The sequence below is a fragment of the Triturus cristatus genome, chromosome 2_2 (assembly GCF_964204655.1).
Source record: "Triturus cristatus chromosome 2_2, aTriCri1.1, whole genome shotgun sequence".
In the NCBI taxonomy this organism is placed as follows: Eukaryota; Metazoa; Chordata; class Amphibia; order Caudata; family Salamandridae; genus Triturus; species Triturus cristatus.
The window spans coordinates 431,658,854-431,678,624 of NC_140582.1; the positions used below are offsets into that span (position 1 = coordinate 431,658,854).

General features: G+C 44.0%; 1 protein-coding gene across 2 annotated transcripts in view; it reads right to left on the minus strand.

The window, feature by feature from the left end:
• Positions 1-19,771, minus strand: part of LOC146862321 (ureidoglycolate lyase-like) — a 368,574-nt gene that overhangs the window by 202,977 nt on the left and 145,826 nt on the right. For both annotated transcript variants that reach the window (XM_085641525.1, XM_085641524.1), the window contains exons 4-5: positions 14,281-14,371; positions 14,108-14,184 (exon numbers count right to left, since the gene is read on the minus strand). In XM_085641525.1, coding sequence (XP_085497651.1) covers positions 14,108-14,184; positions 14,281-14,371 — 168 coding nt within the window. The remainder of the gene's footprint in view (positions 1-14,107; positions 14,185-14,280; positions 14,372-19,771) is intronic.

Genomic DNA, 19,771 nt, shown 5'->3' on the forward strand with positions numbered 1-19,771 from the left:
ATAAATAAAAGGCATTGTCATTTACAATGCCAATAGCTCAAACTCTTGTAAATGCGAGACCTATTTCATTTAAAGAAGCGTCCGCCATTGTCCCGGGCTGCTTGGAAAGGAAAAGAGTGCATGGCCTGCTGAATGTTGCAGGAAAGCATGTCGTGCCTGCAGTAGGAGAAACTCATTAAAGAAAATAGTGCTTAGAGACTAATTAAGACATACTGTGTAACAACAGAAGTAAAGGTGCCAGGCCTCATGGGAGGTTACAAATGAAGACAAGGCGGTACTAAGGAGGAACTAACAAGCCTATTAATGAATCAGAAGCCAGCATTTACAAAGGACAATGACACATGCCAATGAAAAATATGGGCAGAGTGGGCGGAGCTTAAAGTCCATCCTCGAATACAGCATGCCTCGTAGAGCAGCGCAAGCGCTGCCCAGGCTCGACCTAAAAAGTATTTTCCTTTGAACAAGCATGCATATTCTCCTCAAAAAAGAATCTGTGATTGGTCTCTGAAAAGCTCCCTGATATATCAAAACGTAGACTTAAAACTTGAGGCAAAAGAATTTTTTTAGCTCAAGAAGCCTTAATATGGAATTTAATCCCTTAAACATTGAAAACCTATCCAGCTAAACTTTAAAAAAATTCAGAACACTTGGTTTGTCCACTTAGGCCTCATTCACAATGGGTTCATTAATTCCGTTTAGGGCACAATAGTTTATAGAGGACTAGCAGTCCCTTGCAAGGCCAACGATGTGCTTTAAAAAATAATCATAAATAAACAGGGGTCTTGGCACTATGGCCATGAGTGGTATTAATTAGTATATTCCTATAAGCAAGGATTATGAATTTAAGTGTATGAAGAAAAAAATTGGGGTATTTTTTGGGTTTGATAACAGGTCATGTATATCAAATTTGTGAAAATACGTAACATACATTCCCCATTTCCAGTATAAACATTTGGACACAGGTATCGTCCAGGTAAGTACTGTTATCGAGAGGTTGCACTATTTCCCCTGTGCAGTGTTTGCACCAAGTTCTACCACTGTGCTAGTAATACGCCCATGAAAGTGAATCGCTTTCACAGCATATATGGTGCTTTGTCTTATGAGAGAACAGCTGCACATCACGCTTTGTATTTATTCATTTTCAGATTTGTCTTTTCCACCATCACAAACTGGATGGCAGTTTGGATGATCAACCTGCCTATGGTGTTATGCCTTGGACCTTTTCCAAAGTAACATGAAAAGATGGAATAAAATCAATCCCCAACATAAGTATTCCTATTAGAAAGTATGCTTTGTGATGGCACCTAAGTGAGAAGTGAGAAAGAATTATACCAATGCAGAGTTCTAATAATGTTTTCATGAATGGGTACGTTCAAGAATGTGAACGGTACAATGAAACAATTGAATTTACTCCTAATAAATAGAGGACTCAGATGCCAATTTCCTCAAAGTCTGTGAATAGAGGACATTACCGATGAATATTAACAGTCAAAGCACAATTACACTGGAGCAGTTCCAGCAACAAAATGTACCACAAACCTCTCTGTCACAATTACACGGGCCTTCGAATGTAGAAAAAGAAACAGTCCTCTTTACCCAGTCTTGTATCTCTAATAATCACCAACAATAAGTGTTCCAGAATGTTCCTTTGTTTGATGATGTTTACCTGGGTTTAGAGAGGTATTGTGACATCATTCATTGGATAGTCTCTTTAACATATTTAATAGTGCATTGCTAATGTAGAATGTGTATACAGTCTCAGTAGGGGTGTCAACTATGGGCATAATGTCTTTAGGCGGGGAGAACTGTCTGCACAGGTAAACAACATCTTTTGATTTATGAATCATTTGTCAGTCCTGCCGCCTGAGTTTTAGACTTTTTCATGTGTAAACCTCATGTATATACAGAAAAAGCTTTGTGAAGTGGGTCCAAAATCTGCGGACTGTAAGAGTATAACTTCAGTAAACCAGAATATACGTCCTGATTCCTGCCCATAACTCTTAGTCCTGTGGAAAAGTCCACCCATAAAGACAGACCTTTATGAAAGAGTAATTGGATTTTTACACAGAAATGAAACTCCGGATTCTGTCAAAAAGCTTTCAGTGTAGATATCACTGATTTGCCACACCTGTAACTGACATTTCAATGAGTACTTGTTTACGCGTCAAGAGAGATAGATGAGAAAATGTAAAAGAAAGGAGGGGAACATTCACAAAGTTGTTACCTTGAGAGTATTCAGAACCATTTGCAATGCCTTTTACATGCATACTTACACACGTTACTGCATGAACCACCCAAAAGTAAGTGGTATAGTGCACTTAAAGCCTAGTTTAAAGTGGGTGTAAGGAAAACAAGACTGTTATACCCTACTTAATTGTATAACATGTACTCCAGCCCTGCTGCCTCTAGCTGCTCAGCCAGAGCGTGAGATGGTCATGGAATGTTGGTGTGCCTGTGATGCATGGAATGCCTGGGTGTCTGAGTGGATGAGTGTTGGCAGTTCGAGATGGGCTGAGCAGCTAGGCAGGCTGCTCCTGGTGGGGCTGGTACCACACTAGGCTGGCTGGAGTCAAGACAGATGTGACCTGTACTGGAGACTGAATAAAGAAGGCTTAATATTACCTCCTGGCTCCAGGTGTCTATCTTCATAGATAACAACATAATTTTGGCGACGAGTGGACTTGGACCCTAGAGACTCTTGGTACAGCACAGAAACAAAGGGACTACAAAGAAACTTCAAGAGAAACCAAGAGATCCCACAAGCAACTACATCTACAAAGAAAGTATTTCCAGGCAAGCCAGCGCCAGCCCCACAGGGCAGTGTCATCACCAAAGGACACTACAGCCTGGGAATACTACAGCCAACTAAAGGACTACAGTGAGTTGGAGGAGTAGTTAAACTACAGCCACATCTGGTGTTCCAGCCACATCATACCAAAAGGATTACAGTGAGTTGGAGGAGTAGTTCAACTACAACCGCATTTGGTGTTCCAGCCATAAAAGGTTTACAGTGACTAGGAGGTGTGGTTACATTACAGTCATGGGATGCTCCAGCCACAACGATTTAATGTGCCTCCAACACCACAGTGACTTTATTTGAAAAGGTGCTATGTCACAACGATCTCCATGCAGTAGTACCACAGATGGTGAATGTATGATGCCTGACAGGACTTTCAATCTTGCCAAGTGAAGTGTATTTCAACCAAAGTCAGTACATCTACCTTATACTGTGTGCTACTTTGCAGCTGCATGTTTGAAGAAACTAGGGCCCTGCCTCTACTTTGTCAACCTCTGGATGTCTACTCTAGAGGCGAGGTGCCTGCTCCATGTCTTTGGGCACTCTTGGGTGTCTACTTGTGGTTCCTGTTTACTTTGGTGCAAGCACAAGATTTAGCAGCGTTTTGCAGTTGGTGCACAGTTTGGCAAACCACGGTGTCCACACACGACCCTGCTGTTTACACGACGCTGCACTGGTAGGGGAGTTTTGTTTATTGGCCCTTTTCTACTTGTTATGCGGCAAGATACAGAGGGAATTGTCAAATTACACACTTTTCAGCGTTTTTGAGGTGAGCCTATTGGCGCTGTACTTTGGGTCAGTTCAACCACTGTTTAGCGGTTTAAAATCTTGGCGCGCGCTGTTCCTAGCCCGCGTGCAGTTTCCAGCTTGCGCTCAGTCTTACCTGCACCCATGATGTCTCTGAGGATCTTTGTGACGCTGGGAGAAATTGCCTGTTTTCGGTTGCGTGCTTCCATGCCGTGTATGCACAGACGTGCTGAGAGCCATCCGGCAGCACGTCAGCTAACGTGCCACCATCTTGTGGTTGGCGGCCTTTTCCGCATCTTGCCAACCACGTTGTTGTTTTTTTTTTCCGCAATAAAGTTTTCATTGTACTCTATGGAGTCCGGGGACCACACAGTGTTTTCATCTGGGGAAGCAGTTGAGAAATCGTCATCTTGTGAGAGGTTCCTTTTGGAGGTCCAGTGCGGCATGGTGCAGCTCAGGTCTGTCAGCTTACTTCATCTTTGGCGGTGGTTTTTTTCAGCACTTTGAGGATAAAGCTGTTTGTTTCAAGTTTTTCCTATGAAAGAGAAAGGTACATTCAGCTGTCTTCTTATTATTACTGTTTTTGGGTAGCCTCATCGTGTCCATGGATTTCGCGGTACGTTTGGTGTTTGGACATGACAGTATAACGTCGTCTGGACATCCTCTGAGTGGAATCCTCCGTTTCATGTATGTCGGAGTTGTTTCTCTGGAGGTAATGACTGATGTGGGAATTCTTAAGATCTCCCATCTCGCCTGAACCAGGAGTAATCTTTTCGATTGAGTCCATTTGGGTTAAGTTACATGTTTGCTCACTATTTTATTTTCGATCCATTAAGATATGGGTTCTGAGGTGTCCTGTAATTCTTATCTGCCACGGATTGAAGATGTAGTGCTGTCAAGAACTATTGTTCTAGATTTGTAATGTGTTTTTTTTCCTTATGTACTGGTCTTGGTTGTAGGTGGCGTACGTTGTTCCTGTCCCCACAGTGCAGTGCTGATTTGTGTGACTCCGCACACTAGTGATTGTGTTTTTTTTCTATTTCCTTACGTAGGGAAAGTCTAGATCTCTCACAACTCGGGTGAGATATCGCTCACCGGCGTGGGGCACAGTGCACCAGTGCTCTACAGATAACGGAATGGTTTTAATGTTAGCTTAGTAACAGTAAAAAAAAGTCGTGATGCCACAAGTTTGTTTTTCGAGGGATGGGTCTTCCTTTATTTCCTGTTTATAGTTCTTGTGGTTGGTCATCACATCATTACCATACACGAGGGATGGTTGTGGGCTTAATTCCCCATTACATTTCTCTGTTTTGTGCTCCCACAAGGGGGTATGTAACCTCCACAAGGGGGTTAGGAGCTCTTTTCGCATTTATGTTTTGTTACTCCCACATGGGGGTATGTAACCTCTACAAGGGGGTTGGACCATGGGTTAGTTCCCATATATACACAGTACCTAGGTTAACCCTTACACTGGGTTGGGATATGGTTTAGTCCATTAACAGTTGCGCGCAGTACTATTGTACATCCCTTCACGGGCGTTTTTATGGGTGACGACCCATATACATGTTTGTTTCCCTTTCTCTTGGGATTGTAGTTGCTGGGTATTCTACCTTTAGCGCTACTCTATGTTATGCTTCTGGGCATTGGTGTTGTGGGGTCTTTTACCCTTTGCGTTATAGAACATTACGTCACAGTGTATGATACAAAATGCTACGAAATGTATTTCGTGTAATGTTACGCTTTTGCTTACATTTCAAAATGTTTTATAATCTCTTTCTCATCCTTTCTTGCTTTAATGGTTCTTTCTCCTGCGATGTTTTATCTTTATTGCTGCATCCGTGAGACTTGTACCATTATTTATTTTTCTTGTTTATAGTTCTTGCTTGATGTTATATTACTTTCATTTTTCGTTTTCTTTGAAGAAAAAGGGATAATGTTATACCCTACTTAATTGTATAACATGTACTCCAGCCCTGCTGCCTCTAGCTGCTCAGCCAGAGCGTGAGATGGTCATGGAATGTTGGTGTGCCTGTGATGCATGGAATGCCTGGGTGTGTGAGTGGATGCGTGTTGGCAGTTAGAGATGGGCTGAGCAGCTAGGCAGGCTGCTCCTGGTGGGGCTGGTACCACACTAGGCTGGCTGGAGTCAAGACAGATGTGACCTGTACTGGAGACTGAATAAAGAAGGCTTAATATTACCTCCTGGCTCCAGGTGTCTATCTTCATAGATCACAACAAAACAAGACCTTTCATAAATAATGCAATTTTCCACACAAAAAAAAGTTACAAATATATTTTTTGAAATGTTCTAATTTCATAGCCCTAGGTATGCATATTCTCTGGTATGGGTAAATGCTGAATAACTGTAGTTAGGAAATATGTCAGAAATGTCTTTGAAAAGCATACAATTACGAACAGGACAGGTTTTGAAATTTATAAGGAACTTATATGTTGCCTAAGTAGTTCTGCGTACTGGACAAGGAGTTGTTAATCTTCGTAATGTATAGGCTTATTCAGGGGGCGTGGCTAACTGACGAACATGGCGGCTGTAAATTGACGGTGCTCCGATGCAGGACCCATTAATCCTAATGATACCACAGGCACTGGGGGCCATCTACCCTTAATCTTACCCCCTCCTCTCACACAGCCATAAAGGCAATACGCTAAGAAAAGGGCGACTCTGTGGAGGCACGAACTATGGCGCGGCCCTGGCCGAAGAACTGACGCCACACTGCGTGCTCACTTCGAATCCGCCCTGAGCGGAGGGACCTGGCGCCGCCTCTGACTCAGGTGTAGACCCGTTCGGGAGCCTGCCGGGCTGTGTTGCTTTGGAGCCCCCAAGACTGATACAGGTCCTCCTGGCGGTGCCGTGCGATGGGCACTGCTGACAACGATGGCGGTGGTGGGGCCTGTGGTGGATCGGCGGCCTGCGCTGCCTGCTGCTGCGGTGCAGATGGAGCGGAACTAGCTTTGGACGGATGCTGCGGCCTGAGGCCCACTGAGACTGCCAAAGCCCTGATCGGGGTGCCCTGGAACGTAGAGCCCCCTCCCGCCATTACACTCTGCGACACATCGGCATCGGCCTTGGTCCCGTTCCATATCCGCTAAGATCTGGGCGAAGCTGAAGAGGCCTGCGCGCGGTTGCACGTCCTGGGAGACCCGTTGAGTCGGCGATCCCCCGTACGACGCTGCGAAGCGAGGTTTCCACCCCTGGCATGGACCTGCGACTGCTTGGCGCTGTTGTGGGGCCGCAGGGCTGCTGTGGGCTACCCTGACACTGCCTTGATTTACACTGGACCGATAAGCAGGATACCTCTGATACAACGTGGGCCTGTATTAATAGCCTAAATGTACCCAGGCTTCAGCGCGCTGCCCCTGGAGTTGGGCTCCCACACCATGTGGCCCTTCATGCTGCGCTTCACTCACCAGGTTGCGTCAAGATGTGGTGGATCCACGGCTGGACAGGGTGATAAACCGGCAGAGCTCTGAGACATACAAGCGTGTTACTGAGACTGGAGTGAAGCTGGAGGGGACCACACACAAAAGCACGCTCGCAGTGGCCAGGGCGTGCTGACAACCGCTCCTCTCCTGCACTACGGAGCAGAATAATGATGCCGGGGCTCTACCGGCCCTTGTGCTTGCAACTTTCCAGTGCTATAAGAGAACAATCAGCTTTGCGGACTGTCTGATGTTCTGGTCCCACAGATATATATAAGGGAAGAGGTTCCTGTTGTGCCAAGTCTGATCCAGAGGGTTTAAAAAAAAAAAAGCTACAAGATCCTGCATTAAAATACTGATACCCGGCTTTTAGGACTCATAACCATTCCAGACATGCCCTATCTACTGGTCCTATCTGCTCTACAACCGGCTCGCTGTCTTGAGTCCCCCAGCACATGTTTATACTGCGAGCACACCTAGTGAACTCTACCACATGCTCAAGGCACAAGAGATCAGAATAGCAAGCCGAGATTAAAACAGGAATTGTTCCTTTATACCATAGGTGATTCCCTGGGCCTGTCTCCCTCTTCTCCCACACCCCCCCTCCCGGCCGTCTCACAACATAAAGAACAACGCGGTGGTGCCGCCTTGCTGGCAGCAATAACATTACTGTATACCTGCTGATTACGACATAATGGGGCACACGAAAGGTAAAACATCCGAAATGCCGCCTGCTGACCTGCCATCCCAGGAGGAATCTGACACGACTTCCCAGGCACCCTCGCTAAACTGCATCCCACCGACTAATATGGACCCTACCCCTGACAAATTAGACCTAATTGTACAGGAAATACGAGACTCAAGGAAATCTATAGAGCAACAAATAGGTTCTCTCACTACGGGCTTTACCCTCCTAAAGACTGACCATGCAAAACTATCCGCTACAGTTAACAATAACAAAAAAACTCTGACGAAGTTGCTGCCACAACATAAAGAACACACAGAACACATATCGAAAATGCAACAACAATTAACAAGTCTCCTTGATAGAGTGGAGGATGCAGAAGGCAGAGCACGACGCAACAACATCCGCGTAATAAGCCAGCCGGAATGCTCAGAAGGCCCTAATGCGACCCAGTTCATGGAGCAGTGGCTGCGGGACCAGATAGCCCAGGAGGGTCTATCGAATTTCTTCTGTGTAGAGAGAGCACACCGAATCCTAACAGATAGTGCAAAAGCGGGGGCGCCAACAAGACCGATGATAGCCCGTGTTTTATACTACAAGGACCGTGATCTCCTGCTGCAAAAGGCCAGGGAGAAAACATCCATGCAATACGAGAACCATTGGATCTCTTTATATCCAGATTACACAGTTCTGGTCCAAAGACAACGCACCTCCTATCAGCTTTTGAAGAAGAAACTCCAAGCCTTAAATCTTAAATATGCCCTATTGCTCCCTGCCCAATTGAAAATTATCTACAATCAAAAGTCACACTTCTTCGACAGTCCGGAAGAAGCAAATGACTGGCTGGAAGCTACCCTCTTCTCTCAAGCGCTGGAAGGTATCGAGCAGAGGACACACCAGGATTCAAAACAAGCACCAGGACGGGGAGCGCGTTGGAACTGTTCGACTCGCAGACTCACAGTAAAAAACCCTTCACTTTAACAGGAGTCGGCACTGGCAGCAGCTGCTGCCATATGGGAGGCCAATCCCCTGCCATCGTCGGAACAATCTGATGACAACCCAATGCACTCTGACTCTGAAAGTAACGACCCACTCTTTCCCTCGATCACTCCACAAATCGTGCAGGACTTATTTGGTTAAGAATACGCAGATCCCGAGAGAGACGCCCTGTGAACATTGTCCACGACCATGATGGAGGAAAGTAAGACATCGTTAATGTAAATGTATAATTTCTATCTCTCCCCAGTTCCCTCTAATCTTCCTTCGTTTTAGGGTCCTGCCATGTGAGTAGCTTCGTATTGGGTTTAAGTACTATGCAACGGACAGGAACCTCCCCGCCCCCTGCAGTAAATGCATACAGTAACCGAATGGGAGTTCAGACTGTTTTAAATATTGTTTGGACCAGCTTCGTTCTTGCGCTAGTCCTAGTATTGGGAGTTTTAGTTAATATGGTTCTGTTGGGTTCCTGGCTCACCCCACATTCCATTGCACATGCCGCTCGTTGCACGGACTAGGGCACATAGTGCTTACATGTAATTTTCTATGGCTGCCTTGGGTAAATATAAGGTGATAACTTGGAATGTTACAGGGATGGGCTCAGTGCATAGGCGCCATCGGATCCATGCACAACTAAACAGACGGAAAGCACAGATTGCCCTACTCCAAGAAACCCATCTCACTGACTCCGAAGCAGTTAAACTACGCAAAAAATTGAGGGGCCAAATATTCACCACCTCATATTCTGCATTCGTGAAACGGACACTTATATGGGTTAGACATGGGGTTCCGTTTGTGATTACTGAGCAGCGCACAGACACTAAAGGGAGATACGTACTGATACACCGTACGTTAGATGGCATACATATTGTTATCGACAGTATATATGCCCCAAATTATGAGCAAGACAAATTTCTCACCGATCTGAACACGGTGTTGGTGGATTGGGCACAATTTCCATGGGTACTTGGTGGTGACTACAATTCCATCCTAGATGTCCAGCTGGACTGTTACCCACCCCCCCCCATTCAGGGAGCCGCTTCAATTAAGCATGCAGAATGTTTGCGGACTTGGGCAGAGGGCTGGGCGATAAAAGACATACAGCGTCTCCTACACCCTACCAACTAAGAATATTCCTTCTATTCCCCACCACAGAAACTACATACTAGATTAGATAGAATATTCTGCTCCCTTGCCATTACACCCCAAATCTCCCAGACTACGTATCTTGGGAAAACTCTCTCTGATCATAATCCGCTTGAGATCACCTTAAACTGGGGGAAAATACCTACCCCTGTTCCTACTTGGAGACTTTGGCCACAGATGTTGGAAGACGGTGTCTTCCGTGACAAACTTGGCTCGACTATCACAAATTATTTTAGCGAAAATGCTAACTCTGCCTCTTCTCGCTTAATAGAATGGGATGCATTTAAATCAGTGATCCAAGGCACAGCTATAGGGATGACGGTGGGAGGCCCGCCAGGAGGTACATAAAAACCTAACGACTCTTGAGGCCTCTCTAAATGCACTTGAACAAGATGCGAGTAAAGACCCCTCCAAACAAATGAACTTGCAATAAGGGCGAATACGACACACAGAACTCCTTGAGTAACTCCGATCGATTGACTATTGGACTTTCACTCAACACAAACATGCAGAAGCGGATAAATAAGGTACCCTGCTAGTGCGACTGCTGCTAGAAACACCTCCCCCTGTCCCTATACATGAAGTGGCTTTACCAGACGGCACCATTGTGCACGCACAGGCAGAAATCAATCTTGCTTTCAGTAACTATTATGAGACATTGTATAGTGCCCCCACAGCTGCAATACCTGAGCAAATAGAGACATTCCTCGATGGCTTGACCTACCCCAAATTAACGGCGGCTGCCCAGAAGAAATTAGACACCCCCATCACAAGGGATGAAATCAAGGAGGCAATCTGTGAGCTCCCATGTAATAAGACCCGGGGACTGGATGGTCTGCCGGCAGAATTCTATTCTACCTTTGCCAATAAATTAACTCCACACCTTGAATGCTTGTACAGATCAGCTTGTGAGGCTCATTCCCTTCCACTTACTACTATGCAAGCATTGGTCACCTCCCTCCCTAAGCCGAACAGAGATCTATGAGACATGTCTGGGTACCGTCTGCTTTCCCTGCGGCGCATTGAATACAAAATACTTAGCAAAATCCTGGCCCGCCGTATTCTTCCCTCTCCCTCAAAACTAGTTCATATCGATCAATGCGGTTTTCTTCCAGGCCGTAACACATCCCTTAACATCAGGTGTCTGCATTATGTCATGGAGGCTGCCTAAGAGATCTCCCACAAGACTGGATGTATCTCCCTAGATTTACGACAGGCATTCAACACTTTAAATTGGGAATACATGGTAGCAACCATGGAAAGATTTGGTATTCCACTGGACTATATGGAGTGGGTCAATCTCATATACACGGCACATATAGCCCGGGTCCGCACTGGCTCCCACATATCCCATCCTTATCCAGTGGTAAGAGGTACACGACAAGGTTGCCCCTTGTCGCTACTGCTATTTGTGTTAGCTCTGGAACCCCTACTCATTAAAATTCGGAGGGAACCAGAAATCAAAGGGATCCGACTGGGAGTAACAGTACATATAGTGTCGGCAAATGCTGATGACCTCATATTATATATAAATGACCTAACAGGTGATCTAGAACCCGTCCCACACATATTCCGACAATTCGAAGGTATCTCAGGGCTGGCAATCAATGAACAGAAAAGACTTACAGCCCATCAAATTCGGACAACTTACTCTATCAATTGCTCCACAAACTTTCAAATGCCTGGGAATACAGATTTACAGGGCCCCTCAGGACCTTATAGGAAAAAACCTGATGGAAGTGATTAGATCGTTACGGGCCCAAGTCTTTTTTTGGACATCATTACCCCTATCAGTGAAGGGTAGAATAACCATCTCTAAGATGGTGGTGCTCCCACGATTATTGTATTTTTTTGCTAATCTCCCGGTTCTGATCTCCGCAATAGTTTTCCGAACACTAGATTCCCTCCTATCAGATCTTATCTGGGGAAAGGGACGTAAAAGGGTAAGCCTGGCTAAAATGCAACTGAGGCCGGATGAAGGAGGATTCAGGGCTCCTGACTTTCGCGCATACTGCATGGCTAAGCAGCTGCAATGGCTGTCATATTGGCTTGCTGGACGCAACTTATATCAAATCAGCTATACACCACAAAAGTTAAATCAGGGCACTCTCCATCCACTACTACTGCCTGGGACTGGAATGCCCCCCAGCATACCCCCTCTACTTAGAACAGCTCTACTATACTGGAGGAGGGCATTCCAATATACCAGGCGGACTCCCCAATATGCACCTAATACCCCTTTACTGGGAATCCCCACTGCAACAGGACTAATTACTCGATGCACTATCTCCCAATGGGAACAAGAAGGAGTGACAACTGTAGGAGCACTGTTTATTGATGGTATATAGATGGTATATTAGCAGATCATGAACTTTGCCCACACACAGGGAGTCTCCCAAACACTGTTTATACTACATGCCACCATCACTCACTACATTAAACAACGCTAGTCCCCGGATGGGAATGAGCCACCTACTCACAGATTAATTTATGCTGTACACCTGATGGGAGAAGACCGCCATCTAATTAGGTGGCTGTACTGGGGCACTAGGGCTCACGTGGGGGCCTCTCTTACGGCCCTATGTGAAAAATGAAAGAGAGACCTCGGCAGAGACCTAACTGATAAGGGTTGGCCTTACCTGCTGGAATTCCCTAAAAAAGTGTCCCATAACACTAAATTTAAATTCATTCAGTACATGATATTACACAGGGCATACCTTACCCCACACCGCCTTAATTGTATATATTCTAACACACAAGTCTGCTGTCCTAGATGTCAGACACTGGATGCAAATCTGACACATGCTGTGGGCATGCCCGCGCCTAAAGGAATTTTGGTTTAAGGTTACATGATTGGTAAGAGAAACGACAGGCACCTCTGAGTGGGACACAGCGGAGAGTTGTCTATTGGGTCTGCAACGCCGACCGAAAAACCAGAAAGTACAGTATCGATTTGCAGACATGGCTATTCTCATAGCCAAACGTGCCACTACAATGAGATGAAATCAGCATTCCCCCCTCCACTACACTTCTGACTCAAAGAGATGATCCATTGGGGCAAGGCGGAGAGTGCTATTATTAGAAGAGAGCAACTACGAGGGCTCCGTAAAATACCCATTTCTATGGAATGGGATCAGATGCTGGAAACACTGAAAGTCATTGATCCTTTTGAGCCCCCCAATACCCAGAACATGCCATCCCCTCTCCCCCCTACAGAGTAGTAACAAACTAAGCATGCACACAGTTATTTACCTTATGCATTACGCCGTTCAATAAACCAGTTGCTTGTAAACAGCATGGCATAAGTGTGACAACCCAAGGTATGGAATGCACAATCTAGACTAATGATTCAATTCACATGGGTGAGCCAGGAAGGGGGGTGGGGGTGGGTGGAAGTGGGAAGTTGGGGTCTGTTATATTCTATTTGTTTAGTTCCCCATCTCGCGAAAACTCTAAGAGATGTAACAATGTAACCCTTATGATTAATGGTAGAACAATAGTGTAGGCCACAGACAAATGACGTCAACTGGCGCACGCGCCAGAAATTTGTAAAACAAAGATAATAAGGTCACTATGTTACTGATGTATTGTTATACTGTCTACCAATTGATCTGAAGTTTGTAATACGCTGCTACGGTCTGTCTTACCAAAATCAATAAAATTATGTTTAAAACAAATGGATAGGCTTATTCATTTTGATCTACAGCAGCGGTTCCTAACCATTTAACTTCTGGCGACCCCCTTGGAAGCACTATTGGAAGCCAAAGACCCCAGGTTCAGACATTTCTATGAATTGAAATTAATATGATACACAAAATTACAGAAACGAGTATACATCAAACAAATATATGTTATGAAATAGTTAAATTCACAAACAAATAAATACAAAAGTCAAAATAAAAATTTGAATTGCAATTTTGGAGTTTTTTAAAATGTACTTTTTTTCTAAAGGATATAGCAATATGGCTCTAGCTTATCACTTTGCCTTTTTTGCTCGTAATAAAAGTGTTTCAATTGAGCCTACCAATTATCCATACTAGAATCGGTTTGCTGTACTTATACTGCTCCCACAAATCAAGCTAAGGATACCAACTTAATGTTTAGCCTCCAATTTCTAGTTTCAAAACATTTATAGAGCATTTTAAAATATTGATTTTTACATTTTGCATTTTTGACGTATATGTACCGTATCAATCTGCTAATATTATTCAGTTTTCTGAACAGTCACAGACCCCCTTAGTAGACGTTGCTGATCACTGGGAGTCTACAGACCAGGTTTAAAATTAAGAGACACATACCATCATATTGTGCTCAACCATATTCCATGCTCGTGGTCTAAGCATTAATACAGGTGCTTTTGATATAGGTGGTACATCTAGATTAAAAAAAGACAAAAACAAATTGGTTACCACATCCAGCACAATAACTCAACAAATTACACAAGGGCCCAGTTCAAGATGTATGTTCTTACCAGGAAACTTTTGGTTAACAGCCTGGCAAATATTGTAGATTCCTTTAACTTGATTAAAGAATGTTGGACAGTTTCCATCATCAAAATCCACCTGTATGCCAGAACAGTAAAGAAGAATTGGAGGAATAGGTCTAAAACACCAATACACTTCCAAAAAAGGCATCCTTGTTGTATGTAGGCATCACCTCTGGTTAGCATTATATTAAAGGCTTGGCAAATGTATAAATACTGTAAACACAAGGAAAATAAATAGTTTCTACGCCTATTATTTGTTTACATCTATGATTTTTTTTTAAATGTTCTTAATTACTTCATTCATTTTCTTAGAAATAACTCCAAGTAAATTGGAGTTAATCTGCCTTCTTTATAACAACACTATAAATAAATGAGATGCATCCCCATCCTGAAGGCAGAGACCTTGCTGACTTTACTTTAAAAATATGTTTAAACAAACTATTCCCCTATGGGATGGCATGATCTGAGCCCCCCACATCAAACACTTCCTATTTTGCCAATCTTCCATGGGAGGCTTGACCTGTGCTTCCTTTCTTCGAATCAAATGAGGGGTCCTTGTTTGGTAAAGTCTATTTCCCCATGCCTTGTCTGGACTCTAGTGTGAAACACACTTCTTTAGGCTGTTTCAAAGGCCTGTGCCTGGTTGAGTGCAGTTAACTCCCTGTACTTAACACCCCCTCTACATGCTTCTTTGGAAGTGTGGTTTTGTGAAGGACTACCAACCACTCACTTGGAAGCCTACACTAGACCTCCTGTGAACTCCAGACAGCACGTGAGGCTCCCATGCATCATGGATGGGCTTATGTGCTGGGAAGAAGTTGGGAGCGTTCGTCTGTGTTCAGTACAGATGGTGCTCAAAAGTATACAGATACACTTTCCAACATGCTGTAAACCAACCTTATTTGTTTCTAGCATAATAAGTACATAAATATACTGTTGATCAAATGTGAAACTAGGTCCTGTGTATCAACCTGGGACAGATGCTATCACAAGTATCAGAACCTGGATGAAAACTGCAGCATATATTGATACCTGTTGTAATGGGGCAACACATAAAATGAGTCTTTTCACAATGAGGCTCTCAATTCTCATGGACCAAATTTCATAATTTTTGTGATCTGACTGTTAACATGCAGCATTTTCTCCTGTGTCTCGGAGTTCTTGTTTGGCCCTTCAGTCATTTTGTGGTCAGACATTTTGAATGTGTGCTTAACCCTGGAGGTGATAGATAGTGCTACACAACCATCTTCAGTCAGGCAAGTTCGCACCGGTCCTTAGAACAGTCACAAATAATTCCAAACTGATCAAAGTTTGAGGTCAGACGGATGTCTGTGCCACTGACTTTGTTATTTTTCCCAGTGTCTTGGGCTAACCCAAATTCTTCAATTCTTTCGTGGAGGTCAGTGAGCAACTCAGACCTCACTGGGATTCACAGTGCCTCCAAGCAAGAACTTGAGAGAAGACTCTAGAAAAAGTTCAATTCTATATGTCACTGGTTACCTATTTTAGATTCTTCTTTAACCTAACAAGTGTGGATAGAGTTTGATTCTCATTGTAGTTTAAGATAGCCAGAACTTCTCTGGCATATTCTAATTTAGTTGTATAGTGATAAGGAAGAAGGATAAGAAGTTCATTTCTTGATTACTTACTCTACTTAAGTAGTTCTCGTCCTAGCACAATAGCTAAATACCTCCCTCCCACTTTCTACGTTAGCTTTAACACATTTTGCAGAAGACAAAAAAGGCCATGACATCAAGCGGTCCTACATATGACTCACAGGAGGTCCCAAAGAGTGTTTAGTTAAAATGAACCTTATTAGTATTTGCAACAGAGTGTTTGCTTCCAAGGGGAGGACTCCTGTAGAGAGGAAGAAAAGGGCTATATAGGAACAAAGTGACCGATATATAATCCGGGCATTACTTTGTCTCTCTTTTATTTGGGCACTACTGCATCAGCTGTAATGCTCTCCTATGATTACACTTCAAATATACTGGGGTTCTGAATTCATGCCTTCCTGAGATTTGAAATGTAGTGTTTATATGAGTAAGGGCACCTTTTAGTTTGTTGTTATAATTAGAATATATGAGGATATAATTTTACTAGAATAAATTACACCCTCATACTGATGTTTAACACATTCATTTATTATTTTTTTCTCGTTTGTCTTCAGTACGTTATTCAGAGTCCTTAACACAGGCTGTAGCCCTCTGGTGGCCACTGCACCGAGGCTCTGACAAAGCTTTTTTCTGTATGCAGCTAGGTCATGCGGTAATCGGTACAAAGTCAAGCAGATGCAGTGACACAAATGGCCTGAATTTAGTAACGTGCATTCAGCAAGGATGTCAGGTGCATTCAGAACAAACCAATATGTGTCCTTACTCATGTAAACTATATATCTTAATTGAGAACAATGGGAAAACACTGGGGGCGGCCTTATTAAAACTAGAGAGTGAGTGTGACCTCTCCCCATGCCTCATCCCCCCCACTTCTTCTCCCCCTCCCCCTCGGGTGACATGCCATGGAATCATACAACTGTATTGGGCGCGAGTACCAGCCGGGGTCGCCCTGACCTAAATTATCCCACATTGATTACTACCCATAATACGCCTCGCGAACAACTTCTGATACGCCCCCAACCTGCGCTAGTTGAGTTCCATGGTTTATATGTTGTTAGTTTTCAATATGTTATATTTTACCACATATGATTATTAAATGGCAGTACAACACTTCCCGCCCAGCCGCACTGACACCGACAACGAAATGACACACCACTTCTCATGGATAAATGCTATTGAGGACACGCAGCTACTGATAATATCGAATCCAGGGGGAAGGAGTTGCTGCACACTACATATATCTCTTGTATGCACCTATTAGTAGTGGACTGAAGGTACCAATATTGTTGGATTATGTCCTCACAAATTATACTTTAGGTGTGGATAAGACGTGATAATAAATATAAATTACTTACTCTGTAATGTAACGCATGGTGGAGGAAGCCAGATGCATTCTGGATTCAGGAGGATCCTCCTGGACCTGAGTGCGGCTTTTGATACCGTGAATCATCAGGTACTACTCCAGCGACTGGAAGGGATGGGTGTCACAGGGATGGCTCTGGGATGGCTTGCCTCCTTTTTAGGAGGACGGTCATTTGAAGTATGGGAAGGAAATGAGAAGTCTTCCCCCTTTGCCCTCCAGTGTGGGGTTCCCCAGGGCTCGTCGTTGAGCCCTACATTATTCAACGTCTATATGGCCCCCCTGGAGGATGTGGTGTCTCCGTTTGGCTTTAACATCATCAGCTACGCGGATGATACGCAGATGGTGGTGGGGCTCTCTCAGCTAGAGAAAGAACCTGCGGCGCTTCATTCCTGCCTGGAGGAAGTGTTTGGGTGGATGTGTAATTCATCCCTTAAACTGAACGGCTCAAAGACTGAGCTCATGATCTTAGGTCAATCTTCCTTCGCCCTGTCCCCCAGTAGTTGGCCCGACTGCATGGGAGCTCCTCCCAGCCCGAAGAAGGAGATTAAGAGCCTGGGGGTGTGGCTGGAGCAGGACCTGACGTTCAGAACACATGCCAAAAAGACCGCCGGTGTATGTTTTGGTATGCTCCGGTCAGCCCGCAGGATTCTGTCACTCCTCCCTGAGACCTCCCGTAAGTTGCTTATACAGGGGCTCATCATTTCGAGGCTGGACTACAGTAATGCACTTTTCTTGGGTGCGCCGGAATCCACATTTAAGAAATTGCAGCAGGTGCAAAATGCAGCGGCCAGACTGCTGACCAATGTTCCCAGAAGACAGTCTGCCAAACCAGCACTGAAGGCGCTGCACTGGCTCCCGGTGCGGGAAAGAGTAACCTTTAAAGCACTCTGCATGGCACAGAAGAGTCTGCAGGGGAAGGGTCCAGTGATCCTCAGGAACATGATCCGACCCTATAAAGCAGCAAGGGCTCTTCGCTCGGATCATAAATTTCTTCTCCAGTCTTTTAGAGTAAGGCGAGCCCGCACCGGAGGGAGAAGGTTCTCAGTGAATACGGCTTCCGCCTGAAACTCGCTTCCACTTAGGTTGCGGGCAGAGATCAATACTCTGCGCTTTCGCAAACTATTAAAAACTCATTTGTTCCCGGTCTAAGGTGTCATGCGTTGGGTGGTGGTCTGATCTATGGACAGCGCTGGGATGCTCAAGGGTAACCGTGCGCGATATAAAACTCCAAATAATAATAATAATAATAATAATAATAAAATGCCCCCAAAAATATTTTTTTTAAAACAACATTATATCTTAACTTCTATGAGGTGTACGGCTCAAAATTAATTTTTTGAGTATTCGGGACCCAAGAGATGTCACATTCAAGTACATAGCGAATAATTAGTAATTAAATTGGGGATACCTGAGTATATGGCCCTCACCACCAGTAATTTCTGAGATACATACTACTTACGGGCACATGAAGAAAAATATTTTAAAAATTAGGAGAAAAGCATCTCCATGGAAAGGATTGGCTTCTTTGTGTGTAATGTTTCTGATATCCAAAAAGTGTTGGCAAATGTGTAGGCTATCTTGTTTTAGGATTAAACCTATGACAACAGGTGAAAACCCCAATGAAAGGAAAACAACCCTCATTTGAGTAAACACGTAAAAACTGCTATTGCACAACTACAAAATAAATGCCATTCAGAGAATGGAAAGAGAAAGAGAATGAGTCATTGTTATTTCCTTCTTAAAGGAGCCAACAAAATGTAACTTTGTTTACAGTATTGCAGCAAGAAAGAATGGATTAAGATTATTCTGCTTGAGGTTTGTTGTTTAGGGATCTCACTAAAATATTGCTTCTTGCTTTTGTTTCTTTCAGTTTTGTGTGTTGAATTGAAGGTGCAGGGTTTAGAAACATATTTGATGTCCACACTAATTAGTTTATACACTGTAGAGAATCTGGGAATAGTAAAATCATGTTTGATGTTTTGGTAGTGTTTAAGTCTCTCAATGATAGGTGAAATGGTTGGCTCATAAGAATTTTGGCCAATATGAACTATAACATTCACTCACAGACACAGGATGGGTAAACCCTGTGATAAATCAGCTCCCTTTTGTAACAGGCCAGTATTGAGAACAGGTCACCTGCCAAACACCCCAGGATTTAAACGTCAAGGATAAAGTGTAGCTACAGGCAACAAAAATTCCTAGCTGCAATGTGTTGCATTGTTATATTTGATACCTTCATCTAATCTTGACTTTTTACCCAACTGCACTTTGCTGCTGAGGTTTGAGCTGAGTCACAAGGTTAACATCAAAATGGCAAGACCTAAAATGCAATGTGATGTCTGTTAAAATGTCAGGACTGACTTAAAGTGAGAGATTTGTCACAGGGAGCATGCTTAAAGCAACATGTTTGAGGTGTCTTGAATACAGGGCTACAAATTAATCTGATGTATTTGAAAAAGAATTACGTTTCACAAGGTGCTGTGATGTTGGCAGGGTT